Below are 13,650 nucleotides of genomic sequence, written 5' to 3' on the forward strand. Positions count from 1 at the left end.
TATCATAATTTATTTCATTAAATGTGGCCCTTTGGTGTAGGACAGGCAATAATTTTGTTTTAACAGATGAAATAGGACCTTATAATAAAAAATTGAATTTGTTAATAAAAGAAAGTCTCTAATCAGATATGTGATGTAACATCCCTACTCAATAGGGTTTGGGGTTGAATATTTTATTGGAAAAATAATTTATTTTTCCTCATAAAGTTGTATGTATAGGACATAAAGTCTTGAGAGACTCCCCTTTACCATTTGTCAGCACTTTGGTAATTAAAATTCGCAGTTAGTTTTTAATTTTATTTATTTCTAAGACACACAAAGTTTGTCATACATTATTTAAGTTTCTAAATAAAGAAACCATCTCAAGTTAAGTTTTACATATTTTAGAACTATATTTAATTATAAACTAAGTTTATTTTTGTTTTTATATCTAAATTAAAACATGTAGGAATAGTTACTTTTTAAAATTCCACTTTATAGTGTTACTCATCTTAAGATTACAGATGTTTTTTTCATAATAATTTTTGTTCTTTAAAATAACTACTACCATTCTAAGATTATAAGATATTAGAAATCGCATAGTTGCATACATTTATAATTTATCGCTCTCATTGCTTTCGTGAGAAAAAAATTAGTTACAATTTTTAAAAATTGTTTGCATTTTATTATTCAAGTAAAGGTGCAGATTTTTCGTTTTATGTAGTACATATTTTATTGGTATGGTGCCAATGGGTTTTAAATGCTATAAACTCGTTCTATATTTAAATTACATAAGTTTGGAATCTTCTTTTTGCTGCAGGTATTTGTCTCCAATTTTTTTTTTTGTTTGATTACAGTTGTCAGGTTTATTTTGAGTATTTTTTTACTCACCGGTTACTTACTGAGAGCGTTTCTTCGGGGCTGTGGCTGGTCTGAAAATGTACACACAGTATTGTTAGAAAACTTAAATATTAATTTAAAAAATATTGAAATTTCTAACTAAAGAAAATAGCAAATAAAACAAAAGTAAACTAAATACATTAACAGAATAAAAGAAGCAAATCAAATTTGTGCCTCGAATCGGACTTTTTGACTTGAAAAATTTAACGTTAATATTCTTTTAGTTGTTTAGTACCATTTGCAATGTTTTTTAACTCCCAGTTCTTCCAGTCATAATTATATTGTTTGGGAACTGCTTATGCAATATACTTTTCAAATTTTTAAACTTCAACTGTGTTCAAAGTTTAGTATGTTGAAAAGTGCCCAATTGATGCACTAAATCCAACGGTTCGGGTATGTATAGTACGCGTCACGTAAAAAGAACGCTGGAAAAAAGTGGCGGGGGTGTGTTTGCGCATGGGTACAGTCTCGTACGAAAGTCATGTGCCTTTTATTTTCTATTTGAACTAGGTTTTCGCTCGCAAATCGTGGCTTCGTACCTACATATTTGTTATTCTTATAAATGAATATATCTTTCAATATATTTTTCAATGTAATAACATTGAAAAATATATTCGAAAAATATCAATAAAATGAATTAAAAACATGTTTATAGAATGTATAATCGAAATAAAATTAAAGTAATGTTGAAACTCCTTCCATTAAGTCATCATGCGTAACGTGAAAACCAGATGAGGACGTGGTGTTGGTGCTAGAACTGGCCATTTCATCGTCATCGCTATCGTCACTCGAGCTTCCATCCTCATCTGAGTCAGAATCATGATCCCCTATGTGGATAACAAATGTTTCTGTCATCATGTCCACCACATGATCGCTTTTACAATAATCAGCCTCTATTTCTTTTACCTTCGTGCATAGCTTCCCCCATTCTGCTGCTCCCATTAAATTTACTTTTTCATGAACCAACTCAGTTATATGTGTCAGGTTCCAAGTTACATTTTTGCAGGCAACATAACCTTTTATTTGGGACCAGGCCATTTCAATAGGATTCAGGTCCGGGTGATATGGGGGCAAACGTAGTACAGAATGTCCTGCTTCGTTCAAAATAGCATCGATATTGAACTTCTTAAATCTATCTTTGTATTTTTTTATTAAGTTGTACAACTCCGGCTTTAGCATGGTCTCTTCAAATTCAATACCTTTTTGACGAAGCCAGGTTTGCATGTCTGCTTTCTTTGAATTGGAAGTTGGTGCTGCATCGAGTTGTTTGTTGTGGTACGATGCATTATCGATTACCACAACTGAATTAGGCGGTAAATTTGGTATCAGTTGAGTACGGAGCCATCGCTCATAATTCTCAGAATTCATGTTGTCGTGGTAGTCGCCGCTTTTTGTACCGGCTTTAAACGTCAGTAAAGCATTCGGCACAAAACCTGCATCGCCACCCGCATGCACTATGACTAAGCGGCTACCTTTAGATACAGGTTTTTTAATGCCCTTGGTGGAACCATCTGTCCAAGCATAGTGAGACGCATGGGAACTATCGACATATGATTCGTCAGTGTAAATGATAGGTCTTCCTTCCTCTCTATATTTTTTAATCTTTCTCAGATATTCAATTCTTTGAAATCGAATTTGTGACTGCTCAATTAAAATTTTTCTATTGGTTTCCGTTTTTTTCCATTTAAAACCCAAGTTTTTCAATACTCGCCTTAGACTTGCTGCCGATCCTTGGAAATGTATGTCATCCTGTAACTTCCTTTGCAACTTGCCTATGGTAGGCAATTCTTTTTCAGTAACGTGAAAATTATGGATGATTCTTTTTACAATACCCTGGTCAAAGCTATCAATGTCTGTTATTGGTTTTGTTTTTTTTCTTTTATTTTTGCCGGGAGTTCGGAAAACAGTAAGCAATTCCGAATGTTTTGAACCCTTTACTATTCGTCTCACTGTCGACTCGGAACATTTTGTTGCCTCTGCGGTCCGTTTCATACATTGTTTTAAATTATTAACTGCATTATTATCTGCTTCCCTCTTCATAAAACAATATACGTCATAAATCATTTTTCTCACTTCTCTATGTAAAACCATTTCGTAATTTAAAACTTTTGTGCGCGATGGTATTTTAAAAGGAACGTAACGTGGATACTGCGCGGGAAGCAAAGCTCAACTGATGAACCAATAGCTTACCGGCAAACATGCAGCGCGTGGCTCCCGCGCCTCCCGCCCCGCCTCATACCTCCAAATAGACCGATAAATCGCCTATGCGCAGCTTGACCGTTCTTTTTACGTGACGCGACCTATACTAGGTCCGGCGTTCACTGGTACGCATATCGACGAGTCTCTTCATCGCGCGCAGAGAACTTGTACTCAAGAGACTCTTTTAAGGTTTTTAGCGATTCAAAACTTTTTTAATATGCAATTTTTTATCCAATCAGTTTGCTTCAGTCATAATCATATTGAGTGGGAATGGTATATGCGATATGTTTCTCAATTTTTTAAAACTTTATTCGCGTTAATTTCAAAGTTTAGTATGTTAAAAGCTTGATTAGTATGTTAAAAGCTTGAACCGTGTCCGATCGACGCACTAGTAAAATACGAACGGTCTGGGTACTACTTGGGCGCGCGCTGGTAGGGCGAGGCGCGCTGGTAGTGGCGCGCGTGCGAGGGCCCGGGGCCCGGGCGGCGGGTCCCCACGTCGCGGGCCGAGGCCTTGTACTCGCGCTGCTCCTCCTTGTAATAGCTCGAATCATCCTCGTAGAAGCGGTCCTGGCCGCGCTCGTAGTTGTAGTAGTCCGGCTCGGGCGCGCGCTGAGGACCGCGCGGTGCCTGAAACATGTACACAACCAATTCAACGACCGAAAAAACATCGGCAGCACTATATCCATATTTCAGTGAATATGTAATTTTAGGACGATTCTTTTTATCGTGAAATAGCTGGAAGCATATCGTCTCGGTTTGATGTGAATGAAAAGTTGAATATGCATGAAAAAGCAGTAAAATGCGTAACATTCGCTCACAGTCGTCGGCTGACAATACGTTTGGTGTGAACACACCCTGAGGAAAAAAATCGGGCTTTGATAGATTTTCTATAAATTCCTAAAATTGGTCTACTAAATTCTTCAGTTTAAGATTATTTAGAGATTGAGAAATCCATCCTGTATATCTACTATGAAGAGGCAGCTCAGACTCTGCTAAAATACGTAAATCTGTCGCATTTTAACTGTGTCTTAAGTCTGAGCAAAATCAAAGTACAGCTCTGTAGATTTCAACCTAAATGTTAGGCATTATACAACTTGTACAGAACAAGGCGGTAGAGATGCTTACTTAGACCATTGTTCCAGTTGCACCAGTCTGATTTAGGTAAACTTTGTAATGCTGAACTTTCTTATTGACATATTTACACACGAGATCAACAAGAAAATGAAAGATTAAAAAAGAAAATTAACTTTACGTTTAACAGGTGGGGAATACTTTATTGCCTAAGGAGATTTGTGCATAAAAACAAAACGGGGGGAAAAATACATACCTCAAATAATTGGCAGCCGAAGTCTGTTAATAAGCGACACTGAGATTAATAGAAACCTATAGAAATGACAAGATCACCTGTCGTACATGCGGTTCGGGCGCCGCGTACGGGTCTTCGTACGGGTAGGACGTCTCCATGGCCGAGCGTGCCCTGTCAAGAATGCTGAGCACCTTGGTCTTAGCCGGCATGCCTCGCATGCCCTGTGGCGGCATGCGGGGAACGGTGGGCGGGCGTGGCGGCCGCTGCGGCGCATGCGGGGGCGCGTCTGGAACAAAACCTATGCCATAATAGCGTCGTGTTCTTTATTGCTTAGGGTCCCTGACTCAATCACGTAAAGGAAGAGATTTTTTGGGAGGTAAATTGTACCTGACTGAATTTCGGTCACAGCTGCCAATTCAATGGAAACTAGTGAACTATAGAAGAGCTGAGAATTCCTTGAGGGAACCCAGTACCTAACTATTTTTTGGCCGACCTGGGAATCGCACAAAGGACCTCGTCAACCATCTGCAGTTAACCATGCTAATTGAAACATAAAAACTAACAAGACAGACAGCAGGATATGTAGTGCAAAAGTGTGTGCACAAACATAAGTGTCTATTCCCTCACTCTCGTAGTTTGATGAGACGGTAATCCGACACGACCAAAGAGATTAGGCGCAGGACCGACGGCTTTACATTCTCTTAGGTTGAAATCTATAGTCCACACTTTGACTTTGCTTAGACTTAAGTTTCAGTTAAAACGAGACAGATTTATTTCAGCGGTGTAACGCTGTCTCGTTTTAACAGTGTCTTAAGTCTGAGCAAAGTCAAAGTGCGCTCTATAGATCTCAGCCCGGCACAGTGGTGCAACACAGAGTTCCCAACTCCAGGCTGCTATTGATAATTTCGTATCGGGAAAACCCAATATATTTTGACCTGATCCAACCCGATTTTTACCATTGTAGTGTGTGGTTGACTGTGTGAGGTTATTTTATGATTGTTTGAATCTGTAAGAGGACTTTTTGAGTGACCTTTATTATCCTACAGCGAATGGATATCTTTAGACATCATATTTTCAGAAATGGCATTCATAGTTCCCTGTATGTGTTTGTTTGATTAATGAGGTTTATTTACTTATTATTTTTTAGAAAAGCAATGTTTGTTAATCATTTAAAATAAAAATCAAGGAAAAAATTAATAAAAACAAAATTAGGAAACAACAATAAAATTTTGAATGTCATTGGTGCTAAAGCAGTTAAATAATTATTTAATTTGTATATGAACTAGCATATGCCCGCGACAGTCCGCGTGGACTACAGAAAATTCAAACCTCTATACTACCCGCTAGGGGTTGAATTTTCAAAAATAATTTCTTAGCGGATGTCGATGTCCTAATAGCTATCTTGCATGCCAAATTTCAGCCCGATTCGTCCAGTAGTTTGAGCTGTGTGTTGATAGATCAATCAGTCAGTCAGTTAGTTTTCTCTTTTATATATTTAGATTTTAATTATCAAGACGATTTCCAGGCTTTTCAGTGTGTGTGTACTTAGTTCATGAGTGAATTTTGGTCCCTGTTTTATTTGCAAATGTATTTAGGTGATAAATGGTCCCCCAGTGTTGTGTTCGTAGTCTTGAACAAATTAACTACGGGACATGTTTTTCAACCAGTTTGACCTTTATCCCTCTTGCCACTAACCAACACATAATAACGTTACAACATTGTTGTCCAAAAATGTAAAAAAAAAACCGGAAAAATGACAAAACGCATCGTAATGTATTGTAAAAATCATAGCGACTAAATAATGTTCAGTTTCGTTTAAAAAAAAAACCAGCCAATTGCGAGTCGGACTCGGGCATCGCGCGAAGAAATAAATCCGAAAACCGTAAATTTTTGGTTACATCTGCATCATTAAAAAAAAAATTAAATGTGTTTAAATTTTCAAAGTAAGATAACTATACCAAGTGGGGTTATATGAAAGGGCTTTACCTGTACATACTAAACCATATATTTATTTATTTTTACGCACAATAGTTTTTGATGTATCGTGCAAAACGTCGAAAAAATATTCGAATACGGAACCCTCGGTGCGCGAGTCTGACTCGCACTTGGCCAGTTTTCTTGAAGTCAAAACATGTCCAGACATTAATTTGTTCAAGTAAAAGTGTCAAGTCAAGGGCGCACCTGCACTAAGTACGGGGTTCTGGTAGGAGTAGGAGCGTTTTGTGACGGTGCAAGCGCGGTACACCACGTTCTTTCTCTGGGGCGTTTCGAGCAGGGCCCACCTCTCCGCCCCTGTGTCTTGCGGACTTTCGGGGCCCGAATCTGGCAGACAAACGCGCCCCTTCAGTCCACTATTAGTTTTTTAAAAGGCCGAAGGAAATTTTAAAGTCGAAATACATATCAGTTTGAATTGGACTTACACACCGGGTGTATTCAAATCCCGCGTCAGCAGCCATTTCGGCTGATTCTCATGTACCTACACAATCTCTAACGGTTGATTTACATTAGCAGCGAATCGACGCTTTCTAAAATTTTCCAGAGAACTTTACTTACTAACTTTTAGACTAACACACTTTCGCATTTATATTATTATAGTCGGCGCGGCGAACCTTGATCCCTATGACACTGACAGCTAATGTCACCATATAACATTGTAGTGGCGTCACCATTAAATTGGGATCATATTGGGGGCGTCTAAAAATGCCATTTATAAATTTTACGTAGCTTTATACCATTAGAAATGATATTCCGTTGATATTTTTAACAATTCTTAACATTTACAAGAAGTTATCTCAATCTGAATTTATGTTTACGTCCTGCAAAACTTACGTCGTGTGACCATTATCGACTAGGGCGGCAAGTATCGATATCGGCAAAAGCGATCGCGCGCGTCGCGTCGTAGTAACCGGCCAAATAGTGTGGCTATACCTAAAAATATCCTACAATATTATTATAGCCTATTGTAGGTTATAGTAACAACATTTTTCAGACAAAATAAATAAATTGGGAACATTCATTTTCATGATAAAATATATACTTATATAGCAAAAACGTGTTTACCGGGTTAAACATTACTAGAAAATAACAAGGTTGGAAACTTTCGTTTTACTTACCTACTTAATCTATGCCAAAAATCTTAAATTAATACAACAACAACATAATGGACATTAAAAATGCACATTATAATATTTTTTAAAACATGTTTACCAACGTGGATGAATGCAAGCCACGCATTTGTCTAAAAAAAAATATCGATACGACCAAAGACACGATCAAGGTTCGCCACGCCGACTATAGTATGGGTTTAAATATAAAAAGAAACGAATCCTGTACACATTATATCAAAAAAGATTATGGAAAAAATAAGAGCACAATTTAATCTACAGGCATATTGTTCACTATTAATACAATATTTTTTTTTTCTTCTTCAAAATTTTCTAGTGGTTCCGTACCCGAAGTTTGCCAACGGTACCCTATTACTAGGACTCCACTGTACTAAGCGGGCTGTATCTCGTGAACCGTAATAGGTAGCGAGTTGAAATTTTCACAGGATATGTATTTCTATTGCCACATTAATGTCATGAAGTAAATAAAAGTGTTATTTTTTGTATAGCACAGAAGCCTAAGCCTTCGTGTGTTTATTGTTTGTGATTTGGGTTAGATCGCGTTAGCAAATTCCGATATGTATTTCGATTTTAACTTTCATTTTGTTAAGTTTCAATGAGAAATACGTAGATTAGTTTAAAATATAGTTTTTTCCAATTTTATTAATTAGTGTGAGCTTACGTGCTGCGTGGCCCTGGGAGGGCGTTTGTAGGAGGGGCCGGCGCGCTGTCCCAAAATCTGGCGGAAAAAGTGGCACTGTTTCAATTTTGCCTAGCTACTGTGCATTGATCACTTTGTACACCCATTTGATCACTTGGTCACCTATTTGATTACTTTGTATACCCATTCGATTTACCCAGATTATTACCGTATGCACCCAATTGATTACTCTGTACACCCCATTTGAGGACTTGTCACCTATTTGATTTACTTAGTCACCCATTTGATTACTTTGCACACCCGTTTGATTACTTTATTTATCCATTTCCAGTCTTAGTCACCTAACTAGCCTAACTACAGTACTTCGATTACTCTGTTCACCAATTTTTTTACTCAGTTTATCCATTATGTCAATCTAACCTCACCATTGTGTTTAGATTACTCTGTAACCTACATGATTACATCGTTCACTTATGTTTGCACCATCCAATTTGTAAATCTGTAAGTCTAAATTATTTATTGTTTTGATTACCCTGTGATTACTTTCTTAACCCATATTTTTTGATGCTGAAGAATTTATTTCTTAGATAATTTTAGTGTTAAGTTTAGTTTTTGTTGCTGTATTTCTGTATGGTGTTGCCCTGTGGGGGCGATTGTAGAAGAGGTTGTCGTTGTGTCGCCAAATCTGGTGAAGAATTTGCATTTTGTGAATCTAACCTACTGTTTCTGTACACCAAGTTGTTTTATTACTCAGTACACCTTTATAATCTTTTAGTGAAACTACAGCTCCTTGTGATTATTAGTTTCTTGAGTTTAGTTTATGAGTATTTTTACTTTTTAATGATGAGCTGTATACTCACTTCATATTTTGCGATTTCTTAAATTTAGTTTTTTGTATTTAATAAGTACATGGAAGTTTTATAGTTTTTACAGCACAGTGTATTTTGATTTGCCCAGTTTTTTAATGCATTTATGTGGACCTACAGAATAAGTTTGAAGGCCTATAGTTGGGTGTAGAATTATTTTTGCCCCTCAAAAGTTCTGCAATAGTAATTAACCAAAGATAAAAATAAATAATTTAAACTTAGTTAATAATAATGATGTTAAAATAAACTAATAAGTATAATTAATTATTGTTAGACAAATAAAACATGCAGGGGTAAATCTGGAAGTGTAAAAAGTATTAAGAACTTCTTTCTGAGCCTCTTTATTCACCAGAAAAAAGGCAGTTATGCTTCACTTCAACTAACAAAGTTGATAAATTACCTACTGCACAGGTATAGGGTCAGCAATTTTTTTAATGTAAAACACACTGTATCAGAGTTATTGAATAACCTTTCAATACTTCATTTAGTCTGAATGACTGAACAAATCTACACAGTCCTGTTGGGTGTGGGAAGGGATTAGAGATATGTAGAACTAACTCTACATAATTATTTTTCTTTGTAGTGGATACCAGACCAGTCATTCAAAGATGTAATTGCTATAACTGTAAAATCCATAAACATCAAAGATTGTCTCACTGTATGTATTTATGCTGTGACATTACTAAGAGCAGTGATAGCCATTCAACCTCCTATTTGGAGCTTCACCTCTATCGTTGAGTTGTGTGTTTTTAGCAATTAAATATCACTTGCTTTAACTGTAAAGGAAAACATTGTGAGGGAACCTGCCTGAGAATTCTCCATAATGTTTTCAAAAGTGTGTGAAGTCTGCCAATCCGCATTGGGCCAGCGTGGCACACTATGGCCTAAACCCTTCTCATTTTGAGTCTACCCATGCTCAGTAGTGAGCCCGCGATGGGTTGACGATGATGACTAAGTAAATAATTACCTCTCTCCATAATCTCGCGGTGCATATGCGGCGGAGGTCGCATCATGTCAGAAGGGTCTGGTATGAGGTATTTCTTGACCTCTGCCAGCGCATAGGCGATCCTCGCATGCGCCTCGGCGGGTGGCGCTAATGCTGAAATCTCTACATGGAGCTCGTCCGTGAGATGAGCATGCTTAGGGTCCAGTGAATTCCGCAATTCTTCTTCTTTTTGTCTGGAATAGGTAATATAAATGGTCCAAAGATAAAGGTAGTCAAAAACATCATCATTTTAGCCTAATAATAGGGATAACGCAGAAGCTCCAATAACCCTTTTTATACAACTAGATAATGCCTGTGACTTTGTCTGTTTGCATGCATATATGTTTTTAAATATCCAGCAGGAACTCTTGGAGTTACTGGGCTAAAAAGTAGCCTGTGTTAAATCTGGGTATAAGTTACCTTCATTCCAAATTTCGAGGGCTAACTTGTGTCTGAATAAATAGGAGACAAGTTGCAATATCATCATAAACTACAGAAAAATGTACAATCAATCAATCAAATCAAATTAAAATTAAAGTAATTTGAACTAACCTGTCCCTTATGGATCCCCTGCCCAGCACTGCCATCTTGCACATGGTCTCTTCCTGCAGCTGCTTCATAGTGGTGCCCTTGGGGCCCATCAATTTGCCTATGAAGTTCACCTGTAGCAAAATTGAGTTTGTTATCATGTTTCATGCTTGTATAGGCAGATTCTATTAAATATTAAGTAGCAAATAATTATAAAAAACAGTTAAGTATGAGTCAGAATGGCCCATTAGGGGTTCCATACAAGAGTACAAGAAATAAATTGTTCATTGTGGATGGATGGACATTACGAGGCTTAGTAATAGGGTCCCGATGGCACCTTTCGGGTAGGTATAGAAACCTAAGAAGGACTGTGGCCATACTATTCTCATTTGAGAGGAGTCCCATTCTCAGTAAAAAGCTGGAGATAGGTTGATCTTAAAAGGGTAAAAACATTTAACAAGTTTTAAAAATGATGTTAAAAAAAGCTCTGATGCCAATGAGGCTTAACTGCAGCAATTTAGACTGTATTGACAGATCAGTCAGGGCAACTCCTTTTATGTATATTACTAGCTGATACCCACAACTTCGTTCATGTGGATTTAGGTTTATAAAACCCTGTGGGAACTCTTTCATTTTCCAGAATAAAAAGTAGCCTGTCACTCTCCAGATCTTTAACTATACCTATGCAAAGAATCATTTCAATCTGTTGTAACGTGATTAAAGGACAAACCAACAAAAAACACACTTTCGCATTTAAAAAACATTAAAAGTGATGGTAATAAATAGTTTTATACCTTAGGATGTTCCTTAATGGGCACCAGCACTTTGACAACCACTTTGACTGGTTTCTCCCTGTACACATCCACATATTTCAGGTCTCTGGCAGGTATCCTGCCTGTTGTTTGTACTTTTTCTACTTCTACAACAAAATATGAAAAAATGATTATCTTTTCACCTCACTAGCTCAAAAAGGGTACCTTTGCTGTCTAAAATCAGTGAGCAAAAATTGTGTTTGCTCACTCAGTGAGAAAAAGTGTTTTCTCAAGAAAAGTTCTGAATCTTCGGCACCTATTTTCATACTCCAACATTTTATTTCATAAAAACTTTTTAAATTCTCTATTTTGTTGTTTAAACTATTGACTTTCCATAGTTAAAATCAGTTTTTTTACATATTGTATTATTTATAGGTGAAAACTTGTATCACAAGATAGCAAAGTTTTTGCTTCTTGTGCCTTTGAATCCGTCGCTACACTCAGGATTCTAACTTAGAATCACTTGCTATGCTCATAATTTTATTATAGAATCCTTCACCCACTCAGGGTTCAAATTAGACACTCTCAACAAAAATGAACTTTGATATCTTATTGAACAAATAACTTATATTCATTAGATATTAGATGATTCACAGTGTCACAGTGATGTCATGTAATTTAGGTTTTAAAAATGTTCGGAATTTTTGATTTTCTGGGATTAAAAGAAGCAAGAGTAATCAGGAATATCCTCAGATGTTTACACTCTACATCTAACAATGGCCTTACAATGCATAATAGAGGATGCTCCTGTGTTAAGTGTTACAGAGGATTTGTGAGGCATTGCATGGTGGTGGAGCATTTTGCTCGCCTTTCCTGCATGTTTAGCAATGCTACACAATTGAGATGTGGCTGTTTTTGTAGATTATACCACTTGTGGTTCCATAAGTATCATGGATCCCGCAAAGTAACACCTGCTTCTAAATAGTATTGCAAATGTGCCACTGCTAACTGCTTAGTGCCTACTGGCCTTATATAGGTACATTATACTACCTGTCCGAACACCATGAAAGCCAGAATGCAAAGTTCACTGACCTCATTATTTTAACTTTCAAGTTATGGAACTCCCATGTTATGGATTCTTTGGATTGACAATATTGTACATTTTGAGATTAGCTATGGCTTTCAGTTCAATTTATCACATAAAGAAGATTTCTAGGTTTTATGTAAACAAACGTGATACATGTTTCACCACCATATCAAAGCACGCGGGAAATAGCTTTGCTAAGTCTTAAGTGCCTACCTTTCCTGTTTAGGGGATAAAATATTTATGGGATCTACTGAGCAGTATGATTATTGATGATTTTATCTAACAAAATATTCATTGTTATTTGTTTCTGTTTCTTTTGGTTAATTACTCAGTATAGATTTTAGCAAGACATTTTTTGACTCTATGGATAGTCAGATTATTGGTGTTAAATTTGAACATACCCTGGTCAATAAGTCTGGTCGACACTGGAAACTTTCCAGCGTTGAGTTTAATTTTCTCGCTCAACAGTTCCCGAATGTATTCGCCGGCTTTTTCATTAATTTTTGCCCCCTCCTCGCCATCTTGTTCTAAGTGTTCGTCTGACGCTTCTTGGCCAGAGTTTCTTTTGAAATCGCTGCTGTTGTATCCGTTTTTATCGTATTTGTCTGCCATATTTGTACTTTATTCACTAAATACTTATAATAAAAATTAAAATACCAATACCACTGCAAATATTCACGAAAATAATTAAAATTACACTGTTGGCGTCGTTCTGCCGGGTCACGGGTGACCAGGGTTGCCAACCAAAAAAAAAGATTCCTCGTACATGTGTAGCTGAAAATCTCGTATATTGACTTTCAAACCTCGTACATTAAAATTTATTAAGGGCCAATATACCCCTGAGAATTACCGATAATTTTGCTTGACGGGTTTTCAGCCTTAATATGAAAATAATCGTTCGAAACTTTACAGATAGATTATTTAGTGAATTCTCGTAAATTAAAAATATATGGAAACAAATAAAATTACAGTTTTATTATCATCGTGAAATCTGCAACACATGAAATTAATAATATCAATAATGAGTTGTTAAAAATAATTCAGGAAGGAGATTTCACAGGTTTTGACTAAGACCATTCATATGATGCGGATTAAATATTCTTTGGTAGTGAATCGAATTAATTATCTTGTCACAGCATAAATAATGATAACTTTATCATTTGCATGACTCTGTAAAATGAAGTACCTATACTATTGAAATTAACTTGCAAACATAACTACAGATGGCGATATAACAGTATTCAATACTGATGTTAAAGAAGGATGCTCATTATGAAATA

General features: G+C 36.5%; 1 protein-coding gene across 9 annotated transcripts; it reads right to left on the minus strand.

Annotated features, from left to right (window-relative positions):
- Positions 1-287: 287 nt before the first annotated feature.
- Positions 288-13,095, minus strand: LOC123865592 (glycine-rich protein GRP33-like). 9 transcript variants are annotated; one of them, XM_045906723.1, is made up of 9 exons: positions 12,772-13,095; positions 11,326-11,450; positions 10,556-10,665; positions 9,986-10,197; positions 8,174-8,230; positions 6,569-6,709; positions 4,486-4,673; positions 3,497-3,708; positions 288-911 (listed from the first exon to the last, which is right to left on the minus strand). In XM_045906723.1, the coding sequence occupies exons 1-9, from the start codon at positions 12,980-12,982 to the stop codon at positions 878-880; spliced, it is 1,290 nt and encodes a 429-aa protein (XP_045762679.1). In that variant the 5' UTR covers positions 12,983-13,095; the 3' UTR covers positions 288-877. The 9 variants fall into 9 exon arrangements, with proteins under 9 accessions (XP_045762679.1, XP_045762677.1, XP_045762676.1 ...); XM_045906721.1 differs by having other exon boundaries at positions 4,495-4,685; XM_045906720.1 differs by having other exon boundaries at positions 4,486-4,685.
- Between the last annotated feature and the right edge of the window lie 555 nt (positions 13,096-13,650).

The sequence above is a fragment of the Maniola jurtina genome, chromosome 5 (assembly GCF_905333055.1).
Source record: "Maniola jurtina chromosome 5, ilManJurt1.1, whole genome shotgun sequence".
Taxonomy (NCBI): domain Eukaryota; kingdom Metazoa; phylum Arthropoda; class Insecta; order Lepidoptera; family Nymphalidae; genus Maniola; species Maniola jurtina.

What these genes read in the sequence shown, in the direction of transcription:
- LOC123865592 (XM_045906720.1), bottom strand. Translation starts at nt 12,982, where the DNA reads ATGGCAGACAAATACGATAAAAACGGATACAACAGCAGCGATTTCAAA. An exon ending in CCATTAAGGAACATCCTAAG is followed by an intron (nt 10,666 to 11,325) that starts GTATAAAACTAT and finishes ATTTTGCTACAG; the next exon opens with GTGAACTTCATAGGCAAATT. An exon ending in AGGGGATCCATAAGGGACAG is followed by an intron (nt 10,198 to 10,555) that starts GTTAGTTCAAAT and finishes TACCTATTCCAG; the next exon opens with ACAAAAAGAAGAAGAATTGC.